This window comes from Diabrotica virgifera, chromosome 1 (genome assembly GCF_917563875.1).
Source record: "Diabrotica virgifera virgifera chromosome 1, PGI_DIABVI_V3a".
Taxonomy (NCBI): domain Eukaryota; kingdom Metazoa; phylum Arthropoda; class Insecta; order Coleoptera; family Chrysomelidae; genus Diabrotica; species Diabrotica virgifera.
In genome coordinates, this window is record NC_065443.1 from 215,748,047 (window position 1) to 215,775,980 (window position 27,934).

Consider the following 27,934-nt stretch of genomic DNA (forward strand, 5'->3'; position numbering starts at 1 on the left):
TATGCGAAAAACCATATTTATTTGTACAATAATCACTTTTCTGTTTTCTAAGCCCGACCGCACATCAAAGAAACATGAAACGTAAATTACGTTTCACGGAAATAAATCACTGCTAAACAAATATACGTCCGGCCATTTATGAAACTCTCCGAAAATAAAAATGTGTCATGAGCATGAATCACACTCGTTTCATTGGTAGGCGGACTTTGAGATTTGTTTAGCAGTGTTTTAGTTTCATGAAACATGTTTTTCGTTTCATGTTTCATGTTTTTCGTTTCATGTTTCTTTGGTGTGCGGCTTGGCTAATGGCAGCAAAATGTATTTTGAATTAAATTATTTACATACACTCTTGTATAAATAGCACCCTGTACAAATAATTATGTTAATGTTTATATTATTCAATAGAAAATTAAATAACCTTTCAATTGAGCTAGCACACGATCCCTATTCTCATATAAAAATTATCGATTACGTCATCACGCCCAGATTAATGACGTCACTAGTATGATATACAGGGTGTTTGGTAAAGAATGGGCCATAGCTTAGCCTCAGATTCCTGAGGTTAAAATAGGTCGATTTAAGCTAACTTACCTTTTTACAAAACTTACCTTAGTACCTAGAATACCTTACTACAAAAGTTGATAATAACCGAAATACAGGGTGTGAAAGTTAAACTTTTATTTTATTTATTTTTGAATATTTTCTGACAGGCATGGGACGACAACACGAAATTTACTCTACACCCTACTAAATTATGTTAAAAAAACTTTTCTGGCTACTACCAGAGGCGTACGACGGGGGAACGTGAATAATTGACCCTTCCCAAATTCTACCTACGCCACTGGCGGAATTGCTATTTTAGTGCAATTTTTTTATTCTCCAATACTTTCTATGTCAATAACATACTCTTCATTCGTAACGATAAAGCCATTAGTTTTCGAGATATTTGAAGCTAAAAGCATTAATCAAAATAAGTGTGCCTTTTCATTTTTAACTTCAAATATCTCGAAAACTAATGACTTTATCGTTACGAATGAAGAATATATTATTTGCATAGAAAGTATTGGAGAATCTAAAAATGATACTAATATAGCAGTTTCATCAGTGGCGTAAAATTTGGGAAGGGTCGACCATTCACTTTCCCCTGTCGAACGCCTCTGGTATTAATCAGAAACGATTGTTTAACATAATTTAGTAGGGTGTACAATATTACCTACACTTTCTGCCAAGTATCATAAGGATATGTCAAATAGTTTTATAGTACCGGGCACACATAGTTCTTAAAGCTTTAAATAAAGAATAAATTATTTAAAACAAAACAATGCTTTAAAATGATTTGATATATCGGTGTCATCCGTGGCAGAAAGTGTAGACAATTTACAAACTACTAAATTATGTTAAACAAACGTTTATGGCTATTACCAGAGGCGTACGACAGGGGAAAGTGAATGGTCGACCCTTCCCAAATTCTACGCCACTGATGAAACTGCTATTTTAGCATCATTTTTAGATTCTCCAATACTTTCTATGCAAATAATATACTCTTCATTCGTAACGATAAAGTCATTAGTTTTCGAGATATTTGAAGTTAGAAATAAAAAGGCACACCTATTTTGATTAATGTATTTTCCTTCGTTTTTAGCTTCAAATATCTCGAAAACTAATCGCTTTATCGTTACGAATGAAGAGTATGTTATTGACATAGAAAGTATTGGAGAATAAAAAAATTGCACTAAAATGCAATTCCGCCAGTGGCGTAGAATTTGGGAAGGGTCAATTATTCACGTTCCCCCGTCGTACGCCTCTGGTAGTAGCCAGAAACGTTTGTTTAGCATAATTTAGTACGGTGTACAGTACCAGCACCACTTACCAAATTTCGTGTTGTTGTCCTATGCCTATCAGGAAATATTCAAAAATAAATAAAATAAAAGTTTAACTTTGACACCCTGTATTTCGGTTATTATCAACTTTTGTACTAAGGTAAGTTAGCTTAAATCGACCTATTTTAACCTCAGGAATCTGAGGTTAAGCTATGGCCCATTCTTTACCAAACACCCTGTATATGCCAAAAAATTATAATTCAAAAATAAAAGTCGACCTGTTTCGGGATTTACATATTTCGAAAATCGCCCGTTCAGGAAAAAAATAAATTTATTCCAACCTTTATTTGCTCACTGTACATGTTGTACCTTTTATTTTTATAAATTATTATCATGCAGTTTCGGGACCAGAGCGCAATATTTTGTCTTAATTTGCTGATGTAATTTTGACTTTGTCCATATTATTAGTTGACAAACTGACAAATATTAGATACCCAACCAATGTACTGTTAGCAATATTAAAATTTTATTAAACAAATTTGTTTTTTTTTTCAGATTAAAGAGATCCAAGTGAGCGATATTCTACTGCGAGCCCCATTGGCATTGGCAGAAGACGACCCCTAAATCCACATTCGGAGGCCAACATGCCTCCAAAATGGTCAAATGATATGCCATATCAACATGATCAGTATTTCCTTCCGCATATTTTTAATCGTTTTTAATTAATCACGTATTACTAGTATGTAGTACAAACTGTTTTTTAAAAGTAGTTTTATCTTTTATTTATGTTCGTTACACAAGATGGTTTGGGATGAGTGAAAGACAAAGTGGGTTCAACGGGAAAAAAGTTACAATTTATTTTTTATTAAAACATTTACCACTTAATGCTAAATTCTCACGTTCAAATAGTTGATGAACACAAGAAGTATTCGTGGAGTTTGCTACGAATAATAAAAGTTATTGTTCGCGAAAAATTGACAGATATAGTACATAATAATTCACAGAATTCTTCAGCGTTCCGTAAAAAATGTCTGATATTTTTGCAGCATTAATGTGATCAAAAGTTGTATACAGTGATGAGCGCGCTAATAACCGGCAAAATAACGCAAAAGATGGAAAACATAATACGTTGTAAAATAAAAAGAGATGTAACTAGTAGAGGTGGATATTATCGATATAAACGTATAAATTAACATTACATTACATAGTTTCTCACCTTTAGACGCCTCTTACACAGGAGTGTGTTATTAAATTCTCCTATCACAGTGACAATTGTCATACTCCTCCGATAGGTGGTCTAAAGGTGGGAAACTATGTAATGTAATGTTACTTTATATGTTTTTATCGATAATTTCCATCTCTACTAGTTTCATCTCTTTTTACCTCACAATGTATTGTTTTCCATCTTTTGCGTTATTTTGCCGGTTATTACCGCGCTCATCACTGTATATGAAGTCCATACCTGTGTATGGTAGAAACCGCGATAGCAGCAGTATGTACTTAAAACAGTAATTTAAGTTTATGAATTTTTGCATACTAAACATTATCTGCTAAACGTATTTGTCAATCACGCGAAATATGTTTTGGAATATTCTGGAGATCAGTTAACACATATATAGTTAAATTGACACTATATACGTCATTATACATCGTTTAAAGACGACATATTAGTTTTTGTGATTAAAAAAGACACCTACTGCAACTAATACCCACTACCTAACCAATATAATTTAAAAATTGTGCCGTTTTCGCTACATACACTTTGTATCATTAACCCATTTAATATTCATTAACTTATTGCATGGCTCATTGAACAAAACTAAAATTTAAACTTCAAATACCCTTCTCAAACCATCTTTAATCTACAAATAGAAAAGTATTGTGTTGTGTACTTAGTTTAGTTGTTAGGAACTGTATCGGGACCACTATTATTTTCGAAAAATCATCATTTTTCAAAAATATTGATAGCGAAGATAAGAAATACTGGTCAAGTTCCGCGAAACTTATAGATAGATTATTGTAATAAAAATTTTTATATTTATATATTAATATTTTTTGTATTAATAAATTCGTTTTTGGGGTTTTCACTATTTCGAACAAAAGAGTTTTTGGCTCTTGTTTTCCCAAGAATTCGTTTTATTTTACAAGTGCTAAATGTTTTATTTTTCGTAGGAAGGTCTGAGGTTTATGTTGGTAAACTGAAAAAGTTGTAGCTCTACCAAACTATGGTTTAAAATTACTATCTCTTATGTCGGAATATATTGTCAAAATTGGCGGCATGACATTATTTTCATAAACCACATAGAAGACAACTATTCAATTTGCATTTACAGCTTTCGGACCGAACCATGGTCGGTCAGAGAAATCCTGTGTGCGTAAAGTTTAGGTGGGTATATAGTCCAAGATGCAGCGCTGAAAAATCTCTTTGAATTTACTAAAGCTAGATTTTTCACAGTTGATTACTGTGATTGTGTAGAGAAACATACTGCGGTCGGTCAAGCGAAACGTAGAACAGGGGTTACTGAGAGGGTATCAAAGTTGCTTTCCTACGAAGGTAATTATATCCATTTACTAAGTCTGAAAATCAGTACACACATTCTAAATTAAATATAAATAAAAGTTTTTTATTTATATTTAATAATATAAATAAAAAACTGGGGCCGACCGACAGAGCCAGTCGGTCGGCCCCAGTGAATGTACAGGGTTATTCACTATATTTTGACCCCCTTGTAAACTGCTTTATTTACAGAATTAGAAAAAAATGTAAAATACAAAAGTTATTCGATTTTTAAATTATGATTTTTTGACATATATATCGTACTAGTGACGTCATCCATTTGGGCGTGATGACGTAATCGACTATTTTTTTTAATTGGAATATGGGTCGAGTGCTAGCTCATTTGAAAGGTTATTCAATTTACAAACATTAACATGATTATTTATACAGGGTGTCCAAAAAAATTTTTTTGATTAAATTAATTGTTTAATTGATAATTAAAAAAAAATTTGGACACTTTGTATAAATAGTGATTTATAAATGTTTATAGTACTGTATAGAGAATTGAATAACCTTTCAAAGGAGCTAGCACACGACCCATATTCTCATTAAAAAAATAGTTAATTACGTCATCACGCCCAGATGGATGACGTCACCAGTACGATATATATGTCAAAAAATCATAATTAAAAAATCGAATAACTTTTGTATTTTACATTTTTTTCTAATTCTGTAAATAAAGCAGTTTACAAGGGGGTCAAAATATAGTGAATAACCCTGTACATTCATTGGAGCCGACCGACCGGCTCTGTCCCGTCATACAGATGATTTAATTACCTTCGTAGGAAAGCAACTTTGATACCCTCTTAGTAATCCCTGTTCTACGTTTCGCTTGACCGACCGCAGTATGTTTCTCTACACAATCACAGTAATCAACTGTGAAAAATTTAGCTTTAGTAAATTCAAAGAGATTTTTCAGCGCTGCCTCTCCGTCTAATACGATTGACGACAGCATTTGTCATCGGCCATGGTTGGCTCCGGGAACTGTATACAGTATACAAATTATTTAGTTACAAGCATGTCTAGTTTTTTATATGTTCTATTGACTCTTCGGTTGCTATTACGAGGTCTTTCGGGTCTGTGGAGATCTGTTTTACTTTCCCACTCTTCTCTCAATCGGGAATTTAAGTCAAAATTAGAATGATGAAGCTCTTGGGTAGATTTCATGGGAGGTAGCCTGGATCCAAGATTATTTCCAAGAATATCTATAATGCCATTTTGGACTGGAAGTTGACGATTATACATAATTTTGTTATATTCTTCTTAAACCAATGCATGTTCGCAAGGTAAGTTAGATCAGACCAAAAACAGAGCATGTTAAGGTTGATGCTGTGGACCCCTTATAGTGCGATAGAGTTACTGATTTATGTTGTTACGTGTTTCAGTTTTGCTAATGTTTTCATCAGTTGTTCTCTGAATGTGAGCGTTTTCTCTTTAGTAGCCCCAAGGTATTTCGGGTATTGTATGTCAATAGTTTGTTATTAAGGAACATTCGTATTTCTTTGTTTGCTAGCCTATTGCTGAGATGAAAAGTTGATACTTCTGTTTTTGTAAATACTTGGTTGTAATCTTTATTTCTTAAGGATGGATATACAAAATGTTTAGTTTTCAATTAGATATACGCACTGTAAATGAATCGGTGTAAACAAAAACGTTTTAAGTATTTTTTTTATTTTTGATATTGTGATGGATAAAAATACATATTATGTATTTACAAATTATTTTGTACTGAAAAACATCAAACATTACCGCCAAAAGTACCAAAAACACGTTATTACAGATTTATACAGGGTTTTTTCTAGTGTTCTGCAAAAATTGTTCCCATGACTTGAAACGTTTTTGTTTACACCGATTCAAATGCCAACACTGCTTCATCGCTGTCCACCTAATGACACGTGTCGATTCCTTTAGTCATTCATCATTCTACAGTGACAATGCTGCAACTCATTCTCATAAGCAATGTTGCCGATTTTAGCGCTTCCTTAATTGGGATATATCTAATCAAACACTAAACAGTCTGTATCATCCGTGAGGGTGTCTTCGGTATTTTTGGGTTGGTGTTTGAGTCCGCATATTCAACTTGCGAGATTCGGTTGCAGTTATGTCAGAAATATAAAGGTTAAAAAGTAAAGGGACAAGCACAGTATCCCGTGGAAGACCATTATTAAGTTTCAATTGTTTGCTCGTAATCCCTGTCTGCAAATAGTATCGTATTCTGCTATTAGATCTACCTAAGTTTTGATTCTTTTAAAAAGTAGCTTCTATCAAAGTTGTTGACTTGACAAGATTTAGTCCGTACATATTCGATGAGGGCAAAAGCCTGCTCGTTCGGTGGGAATATTTTCAAGTATCCTGTGACTAACTTTGTTGCGAGGAAGTTTGTCTAATATTTTGTATATTATTTTTCTCATGATCATCTTTCAATGCGTCACAGTTTTTCGATTTCTTTCTAACGCATTAAATTGTATGTGACAGTAAAAAGGCACGTCCGTGATTACAGACATTTACAACATTAATTCTAGTTATTCTAGTTGTCGATAGATGTCGCCATAATAAAAAAATATTTTTTTTTTAATTAGATAATAATATTACAAATATAATCTGTATAATTTATAAGACTATACAAATCAAAGAAAATACCATTTTATAAATGCAAGAAACACATTTGATTTGTTTTTATTCCAAATTGAAAATAAAATGTGACAACTGTCAGATTTAACTAAAATGTCATGTTAGAATAAATGTCATAAATGTGTATTATCACGGACTTACCCTTTTTCCTATCATTTGTTACGCACTGAAAAATGCTCATGAAAAGGACAATACCATACTGACTTTGGCTACTTAACTTGTAGAATTGATGTACGATGTACATCTGTTTAAATTCAATTTTTCTTCTTTTGTATTTCTTGTATACATCTACTGAAGGTAGATTTCTTTGTTAATCAAAACGTTGTTATCTACGGCGTTGGTAAGTATTATACTGTATAAAAGTGAACTTAGTAGTTTATTCAAAGCAGTAACGAAAATATTATGAACCGCTTTTAAACTTTGATAAATGAAAAAGACGAATTGACGAATACTTATTATGATACACATTTTTGGTTATACATAAACCATGGATCTTCTTATATTTTGTATTAGACAATGCTAGGAAGTTATATTTTAAATGAAATCTTTATCCACAGTTAAATTGTTATCTTATAACTTATAGTTGTCAATTTGTGACATAGACTTATTTAAAGTTATTTGGTTTGACAGGACGGATACGAAATCTCATACATAAATAAATTGAGACATTACTATATATCAGAAGAAAAGGGGCCATGGGTAAATACAAAAGAAGAAGTAAACTACAGTAAAAATAATTCATTTCGTCCATTCAATTATTTTCATTACAATTATTATTGCATTATAATAATTGTTATATTATAATAATACTAAATATTATATTATAATAATATAATATTACATTATTTTCAATACAATATATAATATTATTTCCAGTTCACATTTACGGCTGGCCTTCTTGATCTTTATGGTCTTCGTTCTTTATGTTGATCTTTTAGTCTCTTAATTTCTAAACTTCTATTTACTTTCGTTAATCTTGAACCAATTAGGACACTAATGTCTTATTTTTCTTAAATTTCTTTATCATTCTAGAGTTATACAGTATAATTACTTCTTCTTCTACGGCACTACAGCCCAAATTAAGCCTTGGTCTGTGGCTGCTCTTCTCCATACACGGACCCCTAAAAGGGCTTGTGCGTCGCTGCTTACTGTGTTTTCCCAGCGCTTTCTTGGCTTTCCAACCGGTCTCTTTCCCTGCATTCTAGCGCACTGTGCTCTTTTTGGTAGTCTATCTTCTCCCATTCTTGTCACATGTCCGGCCCATTGTAATCTTTGTATTGTAATGAAGTCTGGCAGGGGTGTTTCCTTATAAAGTTGGTAAAGCTAAAAGTATAATTACAGCAAACGTTATTTATAGTGATATCCACGGAATGATTTATTTTCTCCACAAATTAACGGACTCATCCGACCGATCAAACCCTCAGAGGCGATCAGAATATGGAAATTAATTCAGCGGGGAATCTCTGAAGCCTTATTTACTGTTAAGTATTACCGTTTATTCACATAAGCTATGCAGGAGATATAAACATTAGTTGATAGCGATGTCGTCATCAGCAACATAAAGATTGCCATTTCGTTCAGTTTTTAAATATTTTTGGATAACAGTTACTTGTATAATCGCTTAAATTATTCATTAATTTAATTAATAGGATTATCTTCTCATTATCTATATATTCAGTGATTACAATAATTTATATACTATACAATAAAAACTAATAATCGAGGAAAGAGAAAAAGTGATAAAGTAATTTTAATAATATACTGTTGCTATGGAACGAGTACATAAATTTTGAACATCTTAAACAACGAAAATCGTTGTTTACATGCACTGCATTGGCTTATGAAATTTAGTATAGTTAGAATATGTTATTTGGACACATTGCACCGCTACTGTTTCATTGTAATTTACTTAAACAATGTCGCTATCCTTTTAAAATCTGAGTTGAAGAAACTTCACCTTAATGCCGTTTGATGTACGTGATATACAGTGGTTGCCCAAATTATTAGAGACAGTAAAATGATTTCTTACTTTTTTGCTCTAATTGCATTTTTTTAGCAAGTAGTTGGCTTTAAGGTTTTCATTTAGTTTTTGTAGCAGAGAGTGTGGTATTAAGGTCATAAAACCCATTGGTTTTATTAGTATAACCATTTATCTTTTCGCAAAACAAAATTTTGAAAATAAAATCACTAATTTTAATATTCAGTGATGCCACCCGTTGCTGCAATGACAGTTTCTACGCGTCAGGGCATGATCTGAATACAAGCTTCTGTGTTATTTTTTAAGTTTGGGGTATGATGACATTCTTTAATATTGTCTTCAATCAACTGCCGTTTCATGGTGATACCATCTTTGGCAGTCGTTCGTTTAATTAACTCCCATATGCTCTCTATGGGGTTCATGTCAGGTGAGAGTCCCGGCCAGCGCAGAACTGCAATATTTTCTTTGGTCAGAAATGCAATTACACTCTTAGGTTTGTAGCACGGTGCAGAATCGAGCATAAAAATATATTTTTCCCCAGGGGACTATTCTTTGAGCTGGAGCAGTAGCCGAGTTTCAAGTACTCGCTTAAACTGGTCCTTGTCCTTTCCACGATGTATAAGCGTCCCATACCCTTTGCCGAGATTACAGACCAAACCATGACACTAACCGGATGTTTAACAATCTCTACAATGCAATCTGGATAGAACTACTCCCCTGGACGTTGTCGGATGAACGTACTTTTGTTCACCTTCTTCTTTATGTGCCGTCTTCTACCGAAGGTTGGCGACCATCAAACGATAGGTTTCTCTGTTTTGTGCCGCATGTATTATGTTCGCCAAAATCTGAAATGTTGGTTCATCAGAGAAAAATGATAATATTCGTCATTCACGAAATTGATTCGTTATAAAAAGTTGAACTTGCTAGTCTCCAGTCTTCAACAATCATACTCCGGTGTTGTCAAAAAACAATTTAAAGTAGAAAATACAAAAATATGTGTAGTGTCCCTAATAATTTGGTCTTCTTCTTCTTAACGTGCCCTATCGAGTCCCCTTAACGTTGGCGATTAACATGGCGAAGCTGTCTCTGTCTCGAGCTATTCTAAATAGTTGTTCTGCTTTCTTTATTCCTGTCCACTCCCTGATATTCTTCAACCAAGAATGCGTCCTTCTTTCTACCAATTCCTCTGCGTCCTTCGATTTTACTCATCATAATAAGTTGAAGAATATTATATCGGTCCCTTGTGTCCAAAATGGCCATCTTTTTATATTTGATGTTATCAAGCAGCTCGCGGGCAGCATGTGCTCTCTTAAGGACTGCCGCATTTGTTTCAAAGGTCTCCAAACGATTAATGGTGGATATTTTTAATGTCCATGCTTCAACACCATACAAGAGGACTGACCAAATGTTAACATTTAATCATGCGCTTTCGAAGTTGAAGTTATCATTACAGAAGAATGACCTCATTTTTAAAAATGTGCGGGCTATCTCGATTCTACATTTTATCTCTTTATCTGAATTTAGTTGTTCAGTAATATGGCAACCAAGATATTTAAAACTGGGTACTCTTAGAATTATATGACCATCAACAAACGGCTAAATACCATGTATTTTGTTTTTGAACAATTTATGGCCACAAAGCTAACAACGTTTAGGCAAACTCTCTTCCCATTGTGTCAATGGCGTTTAAAAGGTATATCTTCACTTAAAATAACTGTATCGTCTGCATATTATATTTATCAGAATTCCATTAACTTTCACACCCAATTCCAAATTATGCAGCGCTTCCTTAAATATTCCATATGAATATAAATTGAATAACAGTGGGGATAGTATACAACCCTGTCTGATACCTCTTTGTATAATAATTTGGCCACCCACTGTAAATCCACAATTTGATTTGCTGAATATGTCAACGATTGGGTGGCATTACCGACTGTGGTATCGTCGTGAGAGTGCTGTTTTGAAGATTTCGAAGATAAAGTAATTAAACGAAATTACGATATTTTCTTTCAAGTTCTTGTTACTTTTGAGAAAACTTATTAAAAAACAGTTGTGACTACGTGGACGCATTTACTTACAGTAAAATCCATTTATCTGCAACCGCGGAGACCTTGAGGGTTTCAGTTAAATTTCAGTAAGTGTGTATCGCATTTTCAGTACCCTTTTTAATTATTTAAATTCCTGAAGAATATAAAACTTCAACATAACTGAAGCAATCTATAGGATAAGCAGATTAAGATTAAAATGGACAAGCAAGTTTAAATAACGAGGTGAGTAATCTACTAGCTAGAGTGCAATAATTAGGTACAAAAGACGGAATCTTCTCATTATCTATATCTTGTGTAGGAATAATCCTACACAAGATTCAACATACACTAACAAAAACATTTAATATATTATGCATAGCGAGGCCCTTATTGTTGGTCAAATAAAGTTTGAATCGATCAGTAACTGTCTTTGCATTTATCTGCTAGATGCTTTAAGCTTATTTTGTATTCATCATCTTCCGGCCTGATGTTAAGTCCGCTGCTAGACATCGGTCTCTATTAACTATTCCACTAGGCTTTGTCTCGAGCTGTTCTAATTAAGTATCCTAATCTTTTATGTCGTCGCGTCGCTTTAATATGATGGCGGTCTACTTCTGCTACTATGCGCGGGGTCGCCATTATTATTAAAAACCTCCAGTCGTCTACTAATATCGCAATGTGTTCTGTCGTCCATTTCCATTTTAGTGTCGTAATTCATTGTATTATAACTTGTACTTTTGTTTTTGGTTTGATGACTTAGTTTTGATTAGTCAATTTTAAATTTAACTTGATCGTAGATCTAGTAGAACAATGATATGAGCAGAAACAACTGAAGATAACTTGTTTTAATAAACATTGGTATATATGATTTATTAAAAATTAGTGTCCAATGGCAGATTTGTGTATAGTTATATGACATTTTGACAACTAAAATTTATATATTAAAGTTAAACAATTTGGATGATTTGATGATGTTTATATAGTTTGTTATATTTTATTTATATTTTTAATGTAGTAACTGTGGTTAGAGAGCGATAGCAGCTTTTTTATCAAACGAAAAACGTGGTGGAGGTTTAGTATGACTGTGAGCATGAGGGTCTGAAGTTTTGCTATTTAACAAAAAAGAGAGAGAGAGAGAACTATATGGCCTTAAACGTTTGTTAGTGTTTTATATTCGTATGTTTCACACGGAACATCACTGCAGTGAATTTAATAAATTTTTTTATTACGAAGTTGTATTAATTTTGACTCCTAAACATCGAACAACTTAAAGAAGCAAAAGTCCGAAGTCCGACGTCTATTTAATAAAGTCAAAAGTAACGAAGACTGGGATGTCTACAGGTATAAGTTAACGCTATATAATAAAAAAAATTCGGAAAGCCAATTCATGGAAGTTTTGCGTGGTCTAGGTTTGGAAACCCATGAAAGTTCACACATATGTTTTGTCCCAGTGATGCTTAGACATGAACCAAGATAATGCTCTATCGCATATAATAACACTAAACAAGAGCTATCAAGAAAATAAAAGCTAAAATTGCAGAGTACCTACTACGAATATCGTGGGTGCAAACCACCAATGCCGAGGTTTACCACAAAGAACAGAAGGAATAATTGCCAATTAAAAAGGGAACACTGCTGATGGTACTTAAAGGAAAAGGAATACCTGAATAAGAGATAAAAATTAAACTTTGATTCAGAGTATCCCAGCGTTGGGTAGCGTATGGATATACAGGGTGCGCCAAACCTCTGGTTTTCTTTGATTACGGCTAAACTATGAGATATACAAGAAAATGTTTATAACAAAACTAATGTGCATCAAAGAGGTCTATAATTTAAAATTATTTTCAATTATACAGGGTGAGTCAGAACGACGGTATGAACCAAAGTTGTATTTTTTTAAATGGATCACCCTATATATTAAAGTATTTTTGAATATATTATTTAAAAATATGAAAAATTTGTATAAGGTCTTATAGGCCTAAAGTTAATAATTTTCGAAATATTTACATTTTTATTGAGAAAAATGGTAATATTTATAGGGTTGTGGATTATGTTTCCAAGGAAATAAAAATTTAGGTGATAGGTCAAAGTTTTTAAAATATAGTGTTATTTTTAAATAATTTAATATTTTTTACTTTTAGCCATAAAATATACAGTGTGATCACTATTTGCAAATACAAAATTTTCTCATTTTTTTTAAATGGGACACCCTGTATATTAGTTTTGCGTTTTGTAGTAAATATTACAACCTTTCTTTTGGTATAAGGTTGTATGTACCTAGCATGTTTCGTTTTGTAGATATTTAAAAAAAACTATAGATTTTACGTTTTTGCGGATTTTTTATTTAAAATTTTTTTTGCAAAAAAAATAATTATAATCTGGTTTTAGAAACATACACTAAAATATAAAATATGAAAATAAAAACGTAATTAAAGATTAAAATAAATCGTATGCTAGTACAATTCAATTGAATTTAATAACTTTAAATTATTTTACAAAAAATATTTTACCATATTAATGAATGCATAAATTAGTTACTAAATTAAATAAACAACCAAATTTTAAATCAACCGTAGTAATTCTTCTACCGCAGCAACTTTCCTGTACCAAATTAATTGTTAGTTATATTGTATTTACGAGTAAGATCAGTTAATAACTTTTTAATTTACCTACATCTTGAGAACGTATAAAGTATGCTTTGAAACAAATGAACGTTATGGAAGTACATTAAGAAGTAAATAGTATCTATGTACCTACTCGTGTCACAAAAGCTGGTAATAATTTCTAATGGTTTCGCCCAAAACAAATGTCATATCCAAAAATTTTTCGGTTAAAAAATAAAAATTTAAAATATAAAAAATTGTTACAAAAATTTCAACTACAAAAGTATTACCAGCTTTTGTGACACCAGTAAATACTATTTATATTAATAAATAATTTGGATGATACATTTAACATTCAGCTGCTTTAAAGCATACTTTATAATAATTTTTATATTCTCAAGATGTATGATGTATGTAAGTAAATTTAAAAGGTAAATTAAAAGTTTAACTAAATACAATTTAACTAACAATTAATTTGGTACAGGAAAGTTGCTGTAGTAGAAAAATTACTACGGTTGATTTAAAATTTGGTTGTTTATTTAATTTAGTAACTAATTTATGCATTCATTAAAATGGTAAAATATTTTTTGTAAAATAATTTAAAGTTATTAAATTCAATTGAACTGTACTAGCAATTGTATTTATTTTAATCTTTAATTACGTTTTTATTTTCATATTTTATATTTTAGTGTATGTTTCTAAAACCAGATTATAATTATTTTTTTTGCAAAAAAATTTTTAAATAAAAAATCCGCAAAAACGTAAAATCTATAGTTTTTTTTTTAAATATCTACAAAACGAAACATGCTAGGTACATACAATCTTATACCAAATGAAAGGTTGTAATATTTACTACAAAATGCAAAACTAATATACAGGGTGTCCCATTTAAAAAAAAATGAGAAAATTTTGTATTTGCAAATAGTGATCACACTGTACATTTTATGGCTAAAAGTAAAAAATATTAAATTATTTAAAAATAACACTATATTTTAAAAATTTTGACCTATCACTTAAATTTTTATTTCTTTGGAAACATAATCCACAACCCTATAAATATTACCATTTTTTTCAATAAAAATGTAAATATTTCAAAAATTATTAACTTCAGGCCTATAAGACCTTATACAAATTTTTCATATTTTTAAATAATATATTCAAAAATGATTTAATATACAGGGTGTTCCATTTAAAAAAATACAACTTTAGTTCATACCGTCGTTCTGACTCACCCTGTATAATCAAAAATAATTTTAGAATATAGACCTCTTTGATACACATTAGTTTTGTTATAAACATTTTTTTGTATATCTCGTAGTTTAGCCGTAATCAAAGAAGACCAGAGGTTTGGCGCACCCTGTATTATAGTGTGGTAGCCCAATTTTAATTATTACGTAACTGACGAGTGTGTTACCCGGTATGTCGTACGAAGTCGAAATTACTATCCTCAGTATAATGTCAGTAAACAAATTGATAGTTACCCAGAGAAAATGGAAATATAGAGGCGCGAAATCACTATCAAAAGCGCGGAAATATGCCGAATAACCTAAATATACGGTATCATCGAACGAATTGCCAAATTACAGTGGAACTGGGCTGATCATGTGACCAGAACGAATGGTGATATGTGGAAGAGGAGAAGATATTTTTATGACCGAAAACTCGACAAAAAAGGAGATCTACCGGACAAAGAAACTGGATCCAAATCCAATGACTACTTTTGAAGAAGACCAACATTGGACCCAACAGACTGGTAAGATAATTTATATACTGTTTTATCATTTGCCTAAAAATTTATTTTTAATATAAATTCCAACGAGGTGAAGACCTTAGCGCAAAATAATACTCAATGTAGTGCCGAAGCTCTGTTGGTATTACATGGTATTTTAAATATTTCTTTTAAATAAATATTTCTTTTCTTAAACTCAGTCAATAATAGAAAATTCTGAATCTATATCGAGTTTTACCTTAAAAAATGTCGAAAACTACATTTTTCCGAAAACTGAACAAATGAACCCCTGTAGGGATGCAACCACCCCCAAGCCAGTCATGAATAAAAAATTCGGAATATACACTCACCGGCACAAAATTCCGCCACCTAAAATTTTTGATTAAATTTGACAATAATTTATAACTTTATTATTTGTGCTTCGATTTTCAAGATTCTTGCACGAGTTTGTAGGTACATGTATTGATATCGTTTGGTATTATTCCGGTAACACAAAAAATTTGCTTGCATGGCATTCTGCAGGGGTGAATGGAAGCGTTGTATTTTATCCTATATTTAAAAAAATCTGGAAAAATGGAAGAGCTGATTTTGTTTCATAGTCCTGTCATATTATCCTAGAGACATCACTGAAATTTTATTTTTTGAATTATCCGAATATCTCTTTTCTTGTAAGAGCTGTGCCATTTTTTGTAAATAAAAACACTAGTGGACTCATAAAATAGATGTTAGATTGATAAGATTAGAATGGTCCGCTTGCAGCGCAGATCTCAATCCTATTAGGCACTTATGGGATGAATTAAAAAAACCTATTCGCCGTCATCCTAGGCCTCCAGAATATTTGGTACAGTTATGGCCTTGGTAGAGGAGTATCGGGCTATTCCCCAGGCACGAATAACACATCTTTATTCGATGCCAAACAGGCATGGCATACTCGATATTGAATTGTTTTGTTAATTTTAGTGCGTTTGATATTTTTAATTAGAAAAACCTTCAAAGCAGTGTTTTTATTTACAGCTCTTACAAGAAAAGAGATATTCAGATAATTCAAAAAACAAAACCTTAGTGATACCTTCAGGATAATACAAAAGGAGTATGAAACAAAATCAGCCCTCCAATTTTTCCACAGAATTTTTTGAAGTTAGGAGAAAATACAACGTTTCCATTCACCCCCCATTTCCCAAGAAAAGAGATATTCGGATAATTCAAAAAATAAAATTTCAGTGATGCCTCCAGGATAATATGACAGGACTATGAAACAAAATCAGCTCTTCCATTTTTCCACAGAATTTTTTAAATTTAGGAGAAAATACAACGCTTCCATTCACCCCCGTATAATGCCATCTAAGCAAAAATTTTTTGTTAGCGGAATAATAACAAACGACAACAATACATGTACCTATAATCCGATGTAAGAATCTTGAAAATTGGAGTACAAATAAGAAAGTTATAGATTGTCAAACTTAATCAAAAATTTTGGGTGGCGGAATTTTGTGCCGGTGAGTGTATATTTAGTTTTAGCTTGTTTTAGTATAAAATCATGTGCCGCACTATATCTACTGTTAGAAAATATTTTTGTTTTATATGCTGTTTTCTTATGTTCGCTAATTTCAGACAAAACTGTTTAGTAAATTTAGTAATTATTTTTTGTGAAGTTAGTTACATTTGGACAAACTAGAAGTAGTTGAAAATTACCCTACAACCAAGGTCACGTGCTCATAGCCAATATTAAGAGTAAATAGGCATAAATAAAATAAATCTTACACCAATCAATAATTATTTATTTACACCATAATATAATGTAGTCGTAACAAATAAGAAAATTAGTTATAGTACAATGAAAATTGTTTATTAGCATACTGAATATGTATAACAATGTCCACACTTATAAAGCTTTTCTCCACCATGCAATCTCTCAAGTAGTTTCATTTTATCTACTTGACTGAACTTCTTAAAACATATATTTCACACTTGTAATATTTTTCTCTACTCTCAAATGTGCTTTAATAGCTATTTGTATGACAAGGGAGGAAAGTGCTACTTTTCCTGCAGAGAATGAAGTAATCATTTAAGGGAGGAAAAGGCACTTTACTCCCATGTTATAATCAAAATAACAATTTACTGTTTTTTACCATTCTGCAAAATACAGGGTGTTTTATAAATAAATGTTAAAATGTATAGATACTTACGTAATAGAAAATAGATATTGTACAGGGCGTCAATAAGTTATATTTCATGAATGAAATACCATGACGTCACTTTTACTTTTCCTCCCTAGGGAGGAAAAATATTTTCCTCCCTAGGGAGAAAAAGTACAACTTTGCTCCCTAAATTCAGGTCCGGAAAAGTATACTTTCCGTAGAGGTAGGTGGAAAAATTACTTACGTAGCTAAACTGCTTAAAACAAATTTCACACTTGTTAGTGCTGTCGTCGCTCGAGGGGGTATAACGGCCTCATTTATTTAGATGGACTTACTCAAGTTTTTTTTATGTATTTTTACCCGTAGAACACGAATTTTTTGGGTAACAGTTTATCCGGATGTCGACAAGTTTGTTATAAACAAAGAACTTGCAGAATTACATAACAGCAATTTTTCGCAAAACAAAACATTTTTTTGTATTTTTTGGGTCATTCTAAGCAAAAAATGTTACAAGTTTTTTCGTAGGATACATAGTTTTCGAGATAAACGCGGTTGAACTTTCAAAAAATCGAAATTAAATATTGCAATTTTTGAACCCGAATAACTTTGGTTAAAAATAAAATATCAATTCTCCTTACCGCATTCGAAAGTTCAAGTCAAATTATACCGGTTTTGATTATTTTGCATTACTAAAAATTATTTTTTTTATTGTTAAACAAAGCTACATATGTATAAACAAATACTGTTTGAGCGTTTTGGTGCGTGCCCAATGCATGCTATGTAAAAATTGCCTGTTTGCAGGCGCTTGCACTTGTACCTATAGTCCAGCTGTATCGTCGCCCCCGTTAGGTAAATTATTCCGATTCTATTTTTTTGCACAACCTTACTAATCCACAGCGTGCCAGACGGTACCGTGGTCGAAAAATCTGTATTAAATTTTTTTTGAAACGCGAAAATGGCCATTTTTAAGGCTTAATAACTAAATAATTATTTTATTATTAAGCTGTTATTTTTAACTATTAACAATGAGCGTTAAGAGCGTATTGAGGTGGCCGTCAATGTGAGTGCGAGTGAGATTCACCATTGGACGGCCACCTAATATGCGCTTAGCGCTCATTGTTATTAATTAAAATAGACGCTTAGTAATGCAATAATGACACTAATTTTTTCAGGATCTTGTAGGGCAGACTTTAAACTTTGATTTGGTGACTTCCTGACTTTCATAATAATACTTTTTAACCTTGTTATTAATCCTTGAAAATGGCATTTTTCGCGATTTTCAAATTTTAAACCGCGTATAACTCTTTAACAGTCAGTTTTAGACAAAAATGAAAAGAGTGACCCAAATGATATAAAAGAATTTGTTCGAAGTAAAAAAACTAGTTTTGTGAATTTGTTTAAAAAAATTGTTTAAACAATTTTTAGACCACGGTATCGTCTGGCACCCTGTGGATTTGTTATAAGGACCTCTTTTTGAGTAATTTTGTGCAAAAAAATCGAATCGGAATAATTTACCTAACGGGGGGACGATACAGCCTGAACTCTTCTCGTTCGATTTTAAATGAGAAATGTATTACATTATGGTAGGGGAGCCCAAGCGGGGATTTTTGCAGTTACTCGAGCGCGTCAGATTATCATATGGGGAGAAACCTGGTACCCTGCAGATGTACCTCTACCATATTGGCTCTTAACACAGGGGAGTTCGTTAAGGGGGGCCCGAAAAAAAACCTATCCTTAAAAAAACACGAAATTGTCAGATTAAGATAAGGTAAGTTAAGTACATGCAAAAGAGTGTATATTTCAAAAATCTGACGATTTGAGCCGGGCGTAGGAAATGGGTGAGTCCCAAAGTTTCATAAGAAAAAAGCGAATATTTCGCGAAATGAATGACAGATCGAAAAACTAAAAAATATGTGCTCAATATTTTTTAAAAATCTATCGAATGATACCAAACATGACTTCCCACGGAGAGGGGTGGGGGTAAATTTAATATTTTAAATACGAATCCCGCGATATTTCGCGAAATAAACATCAGATCGAAAAACTGTAAAATACACTTATTCAATTTAATACTGTAAAATACCCAAATTTGAAAAGAGATGAGCAAAAAGACTATTTTTTATTCCTTTTTGTAAATTTTAAAATTATTTAGTGTTGTTTTATAATCAAAATTGAACCTTCACGCACAAGTTGTACATACAACTTCAGTGAGGAACTGAGTTTATTTTATAATGTACAATTCATTTGCTACAAATAAACTCCATTATTATTATTATTATTAATATCTTTGAAAAATCTATCGAATCGCACCAAACACGACCCCCCACGGAGGTGGGGTGGGGGGTTACTTTAAAATCTTAAATAGGAGCCCCCATTTTTTATTGCAGATTTGGATTCCTTGCGTAAAAATAAGTAAATTTTATTCGAAACATTTTTTCGAATTATGGATAGATGGCGTTATAATCGGAAAAAACGATGGTTGGAAATGGCAACATAAATTAAAAAATAGCAAGCGCCCACTAAAATAAAAAACTTTACTTAACTTTTTTTGGTTTTAGGACCTATTCTTCAAAACCCAATAGGTCCCCATAACGCTCGAGTGACTGCACATTTAGCATACTTTGCTCCCCTACTTCCATTACCCAAGCACTAGGTATATGTTTTAGGTTTGTTTAATAAAAAAAAATAATTTTTTGGCAATGCAAATAATCAAAACCGGTATAATTTCACTTGAGCTTTCAAATGCTGCAAGCAGCATTGCTGTTTTATTTTTTGGTTAAGTTATTTGGGTTCAAAAATTGCAATTTTTCGATTTTTTGAACGTTCAGTCGCATTTATCTTAAAAACCATGAATCCTTTGAAAAAACTTGTATTAAGAACATTTTTTGCTTAGAATGACCCAAAAAATACAAAAAAATGTTTTGCGAAAAATCGCTGTTATGTAATTCTACAAGTTCTTTGTTTATAACAATCTTATCAACATCCGAATCAACTGTTACCCAAAAAATTCGTGTTTTGCGGCTCAGAATACATAAAAAAACTTGGTAAGTCTATCTAAATAAAGGAGTCCATTGTACCCCCCCCCCCCTGGCGACAGCACTATGTAAAGAAGCCGTTTCTCCAGTGTGAACTAACTTTGGTGTGCGCATCCAAAAGAAATTTTATGCCTTAACTGCTTAAAAAAAATTTGAACTTTTGAGGCGTTTCTCCAGATTGTAGTCTCAAATGTGTTTTCAACATACTTTTCTGATTAACTGCTTAAAACAAATTTCACACTTGTAAGGCGTTTCTACATAGTGGCTATCCTCAAATGTGTTTTTAAACAATCCTTTCGAAAAAGCTGCTTAAAACAAATTTCACACTTGTAAGACGCTTCTCCAGTGTGAACTTTCGTATGCCGATCCAAACAAATTTTATGCCTGAACTGCTTAAAACAAATTTCACACTTGTAAGGCGTTTCTCCAGTGTGCACTCTCAAATGTTCTTTTAGCCAAGCCGCACACCAAAGAAGCATGAAACGAAAAACATGAAACATGAAACGAAAAACATGTTTCATGAAACTAAAACACTGCTAAACAAATCTCAAAGTCCGCCTAACAATGAAACGAGTGTGATTCATGCTCATGACACATTTTTATTTTCGGAGAGTTTCATAAATGGCCGGACGTATATTTGTTTAGCAGTGGTTTATTTCCATGAAACGTAATTTACGTTTCATGTTTCTTTGATGTGCGGTCGGGCTTAAATTACTCGCTCGGCTAAACTGCTTAAAACAAATTAACACTTGTAAGGCTTTTCTCTATTGTGTACTCTCAAATGTTCTTTCAAATGACCTGCTTGACTAAATTGCTTAAAACAAATTTATGTGACACATTCTAAAGCATCTTTTTGAGAAAATTGCTTGCAACATAATATTTCACGTTGACTGAAGTCCTTCTCTAGTCAGAAGGTTTGTATTTTTATTTAATTTATATTTGTCAGAACAATTTTTAGAACAAATTGAATTTTGGAAAGTTCTTTCTCCTGATTTTGGACTTATTTGTTGTTCTTTGTTGCATGAAGTTTGAGGTAATGTGTTCATGACTTCCATTCCATTCTCCTTGGAAAACCCTGAAATCAAAACAAAATTTGGTAAAAATTTGTCCAAAAAATTAATGTTGGAATAAACAAAATGAAATCATAATAAAACACCAGGTGCTGAAATAGAGAAAATAGAGGAAGAGTCAGGCACAGAGCACGATTTAAGGACCAGGTGGAAAAGCACTTACGAGTATTAAGAGTAAGAAATTGGAACACCAAGGCGAAGGATAGGAAGGAATATAAGCTAATTCTAGAACAGGCCAAGACTCATTAGGGGTTTTAGAGCCAATGATGATGATAATGAAATAGGGAAAGATAATATTTTTTTAAGAAAGGGAATTGGTTTTATTTAATTTTGTTGAATTTTATTTTAAAATCAACACGTATAGGGTTGAAACCATCCCGAACTCAGATATACAAGAATAGAACATTCTAAATATACGTATATCTAGTTTTACCTTAAAAAAAATGTGTCTCACTATATTTTTCCGAAAGACAACAAATTAAACGTAAGTAGACACGGGAATTTAAAAAATGTCGTTTATGTCAGCTGCATTAAGTGATTTAAAATGAAAGTAAACTTAATGAATTCAGATTATTAGGTATCCAGATCATTTTCCAGATATTATCTGCAAATAAAAAATTGTACATTCGTAAAAATATACTAATCTGTCATTTCATACACTATGACTGAAAAGTCAGAGTAATATGAATGTACCTACACATTTGGCAAACTCATAGACAGAAGTTAACCATATTGACAGATGATTACTTACAAATTTTATTGACGTATTTTAATTAAATAAATACTTACCAAACCAAAAATACAATACAATATTAAAATAGCTCTTAAAATAACTGCGTTTTTCTACAACCGTGTTAAAAATGCAATTTTTAGCACTCCATACGAGCGTTAAAAATTCTACTTTTAAGGCACTATCCGCTGTGAGCTCGTACGTAGAGGGGATATTTACAAATTCTCGAGTGCCAGTAGTGGCAAGTCTGTAAACGTTTACCGGAAATTTGACATAAATGTCAAAGTGATTAATGTAAAATTAAAATTAAAAACATTAATTATAAAAAATATTAGTTGGTCAAAGCTGTGGTATATATTTTTACCTTAAATATACTTACGTTTTAAATACTGAATTTAAGTTTTTTTAATGTTCCGTAATATGTAATTATAATTTAATCTAAAAATCTTAGCGCCATCTACACGATAATTGTGAAAGTATCCGAAGTAAGAAATTCATATTTTATCAATAGAACGTCAAAATGATTAGCAAAATCTTAAAAAAATCGATTACAATTTAATTAATTTTTTGCGTTGTAAATGTTAAGCGATAACAATTAAATAATAAATTTAAAAATTACCGGTGAAAGATAATTCCAGTAATCCGCTAGGAGCGCCACCAGCGAAGCTCAGAGCGTAAATAGTGCTTTAAAAAAATTTTAAGGCACTGCAGTTCGTATTGACCGTATAGGCAATTTTGATGTAATGTCAAAAAAATATAAAAATGGAATGTCAGTCAAGTTCAAGTAAATGTTTTTGTAGATATTGTTCTGTAATTACGTTTGTAGAAAAAATATTGTATGATATGCGTGTTAAAAAGTACATTTTTAAGGCACTCATGTGAATTGCAGAACTCGCTATCGCTCATTCTGCAAACTTTCACATGCGTGCCTTAAACGTGTACTTTGAACACTTATATCATAAATAACTATTATTCAAGTAAAGACGACTGATTATTAAAATTTATAAACTCTACCGAACCTAACCCAGTTCCACTGTCAAAGTGACAGAAATCGAATCTGTCAGATTATAGTTCACCAGCACGATTACTCGAATAGTAGTTTATATAATCATTATCTCTACTCATGTTGAAAGTTTTTATAAGAATGACTCACTCTGTCAATTATAAATATGTAACTGCGTATGTCTTGGATAATGTTTTTGCTTAGTAGACAACACTTAATAATCTATCTCTCTCGTTTGTTATGTATAGAAAAATGCAGCAAATCCAAAATATGTGCTTGATATGATCGTTCATGGGTATTCTTTCATTTTTACGACTGTAATAATGTTCAGTTTTGTTTAAAAATGAGATTTCCAAAATTTCACTTTTCAAAAACTCATAACTTAGAAGAACAAATTTAAAATCTTCTGTGTATTTAAACCATTTTAAACGACCCAAAAAGGGCACGAACGCACTTATGACGTCACATCATTATATTTTATAATGACATTTATCGTATGTCTACAGCTTGTCTACTTAAGTTGGAAACATATGGGAAACTTTTTTATTATTAATTTTACGAAAAAAAGTTATTTTTCATAAAAAGTTCTGCATACCTACTCTAGAACCTATGATTCAATAATCAGATATCAAATTTTATCAATATTATACGAGGTAGGTATGTCAAAAAATGTGAATTTCGTTCAAGAGTAAAGTACCTTTATTTCTCTCGATATCGAAAATTCATATTACGAAAATTTGTTTGGAATTAAAAACTAAAAGATCAAATACGCAATTACATGCTTCTAATTGAAAAAAAAAATATTTTCCAAATTTTTCTCAAATTTATGGATACTTAACTTCGTTTTTATTGATAACGATTACACATATGATACCTCTTTTATTATTACTTTTACTAAAATTCTTTATAAAAAGCTCTGTATATCCTAAGAGCTAAGATGCAACCATCAGATATCATATTATATTAATTTTATACGAGATATGTCAAAAAATATGAATTTCACTCAGGAGTAAAGTACCTTTATTTTTCACAATATTGAAAATTGTTATTATGAAAAGTTGTTTAGAATTAAAACAATTTAAAAAAAGTTTCAATATGCAATTGCATCCTTCTAATTGAAATATTGTGAAATATAAAGGTACTATACTCATGAGCGAAATTCATATTTTTTGACACACCTGGTATAAAATTAATAAAAGTTGATATATCATTGTTGTATCTTAGATTTTAGACCACGCTGAGCTTTTTATGAAGAATAACTTTTTTTCGTAAAATGAATAATAAAAGAGTTATCATATTTGTAATAAATAAAAACGATGTTGGTATTCATAAATTTGAGAAAAAATTGTAACATATTTTTCAAGTAGAAGCATGTTATTGCATATTTGATCTTAGTTATTAATTCCAAACAACTTTTCATAATAAGAATTTTCGATATTCAGAGAAATAAAGACACTTTACCCTTGAACGAAATTCATATTTTTTGACATACCTCGTATAATATTGATAAAATTTGATATCTGATGATTGAATCTTAGGTTTTTAGCCCGATCAAAAAACAATCTGACCCCAAAAAATAAAGGAAGGATGAAAATTTGGGAATAGGTAGGTAGTTGAAATTGTCTATTATTATACAGTGCATTATCTAGTTCACAAATTTTGGTACATTATCTCGTTCATGAATGTCACAAAAAGCCCCTTTTTATATTTACCCCTACCCCCACCTTTTTGTCCTCCACGCAGCGTTCAGCCCCTGGAGATTTTACTTAGTTACGTCAGGACCTATTTATTCCCAAACTTAGGTGCACTATCTTGATCACGAACCTTCACAAAAACACACTTATAATTTTTATATTCATCCCTGCCCCCACCCCTTTGTCCTCCACGCAGCGTTCCGCCCCTGGGAGATTTTACTTGTTACGCCATGCGCCATGACCCATTTATTCCCAAACTTTGGTGCACTATCTCGATCATGAGCGTCACAAAAAAATAAAATAATAAAAATCGCGACTTTGGCCCCTTATAACTACCCTCGTCCCCCGCTCAGGTGTCCGCCCGTGTGGGTAAGTCATGTAATACACGACTAATTCAACATATCCCCGTATAGTTTGTCCATATTACTTCTTATCACGAGCAAAATCAGCTTCTATCTCTCCTACTATAAGTTTTTTAATTAAAATAAGAAGTAAGAAGTACCTATTATTATAGTAAATAGTAAAATAATAAAGTAAGCAAATCTGAAGTGTCAACACCGCAACTGTCAAATAAGTCAATTTATGCCAAAATATCACTTTCGCTCAATCACAGTTACAGTGTGTTCCGAACAAATGTGCTCCATAAAAACATCTACACTTTGGGCCAAAATTAACCGCCCATCTTAAAAATGGGTAATTTTTGATGTCTCGTATTTCCTAAACCTGTTGTCCGATTTAAGTAATTTTTTTAATGTTATAGCCTTATTCTTTAACAATATCGCTGTAATAATATTGTTGCCAAACAGGTAAATTTTCATTGTATACTGGGTGTACGAATCAAACTGTGTTTTTTTCTCAAACTTCTCATCACCCTGTGGAATATTCTAGCATTTATAAAATACGGAAATTAAAACCCAACTATAGCATCATGTTTTCTTGACATTCTCTTTTTTGTTTAATTCGCTTATGTTTTACCATAAAAGAGTTAGGTACTTTAACAACTAGCCATGTTTTTCATCAGGTATTTTTAAATAAGTACGGCAAACTTTAAATGGCAATTCTGTATTAAAAAGTAATGATAGTTTTAAACGTATGTCCGCAAATGCTTGGTTTTCGAGATAGGGGATGTTGAAATTTTTCTGACCAACTGACGATTTATTTAATGCTTTAAAACCGAATAAGATATGCAAATAAAATTTGGTAGGTTTTAAGACAACATTATTGCACATTTTTTGGCATGCAATTAAGAATTTAATATTCACCATTGGCGAGCGTACGAGTAATATGATGGCTCATAAAAAATGTGCAATAACTACGTGTTAAAACCCGCCAAATTCTATTTGCATATCTTAACCGGTTTTAAAGCAATAAATAAATCGTCAGTTTGTCAGAAAAATTTCAACACACCCTATCTCGAAAATCAAGCATTTGCGGACATACGTTTATAAAACAAACTGTCATTATTTTTTCATGCAGAATTACCCCTTAAAGCTTGCCTTACTTATATAAAAACACCCTGTATTGATGAAAAACATATGGCTACTTGTTACAGTACCTAACTTTTTTATGGTCCCTCATAAGCGAATGAATCAAAAAACAGAATATTTAGATATGAGGCTATAATTGGGTTTTAATTTCAGTATTTTATAAATGCTAGAATATCCACAGCATGATGCGAACTTTGAGAAAAAACACAGTTTGATTCGTACACCGGGAATTCAATGCAACAATATTATTACAGAGATATTATTAAAGAATAAGGCAACAAAGTAAAAAATGACCTAAATCGGACAACAGGTTTAGGAGATATGAGATATCAAAAATGACCCATTTCTATGGTGGGCGGTTAATTTTGGCCCAGAGTGTATTGTTACGCGATTGACTCTACTATTTTATTTATTTATATCTTTAGGCACTAAGTTTAATTTAAATAAAGGAAGACTTACTTATATTATTTTATTTACATCACTTATTTATTTTAATAATTACAAATAACACCAACTAATACATCTAATTTATTTACAACTCAAATTTATGATTTAATTAACTAAACATAATAACTTCGATAACTAATATATACATTTCATTAAATCCGATTCGAATACAATTATATCACGCATCGCGGCTCGTTCATTGACTGACTGGCCTGTGCTCAAATTCCTGTTCTTAAATACTCTGACAGCGGTCGCCTCGAATCGCCGTGGAAGGTCTGGCCTTTACTCGTAACCCCGGGAAGCATCGAGAATAATTAGGCCGGGTTGTGAGGCGTCACATTGCCCCCTCCTTAAAAGATGGTTCCTCCTGGAACCTAGTCGGGACTGGAACTGGATGCTGGTATCTGCAACTGGACCCTCTTTTACAACTCCCAGTTGTATAAAAGTGACAGGGGACGGTCTTCTCTCCGCACCAGTAACTATGCGGATTGCAACAGACTAACACCTGGACCTCGGTGTCTTGGAAAATTTCTTCTACCATATTTCGGATAACTCTCCAGTCTAATTGGCTGCATTCTAACTTTGGCATGGCTAACTTTTGCACGTCGGACTCAAACACGTGCTCTCTCAATTGAATTAATGCATCCCATACATCTTGGTAGGTAGGTTGGTCACGGACAGTGTCTTTTGTTACCAGATAGAATAGGTAACGTGATGCATCTTGGAGTTTCAATGCTTTGCCAGGAGCTGGCAGTTGGCATTGAAGTTCTGCAACTCGACCAAACTTCCTTCGGAAGGCGGATGCCAACCCTCGTGCGTCTTTGATACTGGCCGGGATGGTATGGGCCAGCGAATAGTCATCGGGAAGTGCGAGAAGATCTCGCTTTTCTTCGGTGGTAACACCATGTCTTGCTTTACCGGTACCTCCGTAGGCACCCATGAACTCTTCAAAGGTAAGGTCAGGTATTCCTCGAATTTGGTT

The 27,934-nt window shown here is 32.2% G+C and overlaps 1 protein-coding gene and 1 long non-coding RNA gene across 4 annotated transcripts in view; one reads left to right on the forward strand and one right to left on the reverse strand.

The window, feature by feature from the left end:
- Positions 1-12,248, forward strand: part of LOC114326415 (lethal(2) giant larvae protein) — a 223,022-nt gene extending 210,774 nt beyond the window's left edge. For all 3 annotated transcript variants that reach the window (XM_028274780.2, XM_050647172.1, XM_050647176.1), the window contains one exon: positions 2,376-12,248. In XM_028274780.2, the coding sequence (XP_028130581.1) occupies positions 2,376-2,444 (69 nt within the window). In that variant the 3' untranslated portion in view covers positions 2,445-12,248. The remainder of the gene's footprint in view (positions 1-2,375) is intronic.
- Positions 12,249-17,105: 4,857 nt separating this feature from the next.
- Positions 17,106-22,273, reverse strand: LOC114326409 (uncharacterized). Its single transcript, XR_003651844.2, has 2 exons — positions 22,025-22,273; positions 17,106-21,596 (listed from the first exon to the last, which is right to left on the reverse strand). It is a non-coding gene; the product is annotated as an uncharacterized LOC114326409 (long non-coding RNA).
- Between the last annotated feature and the right edge of the window lie 5,661 nt (positions 22,274-27,934).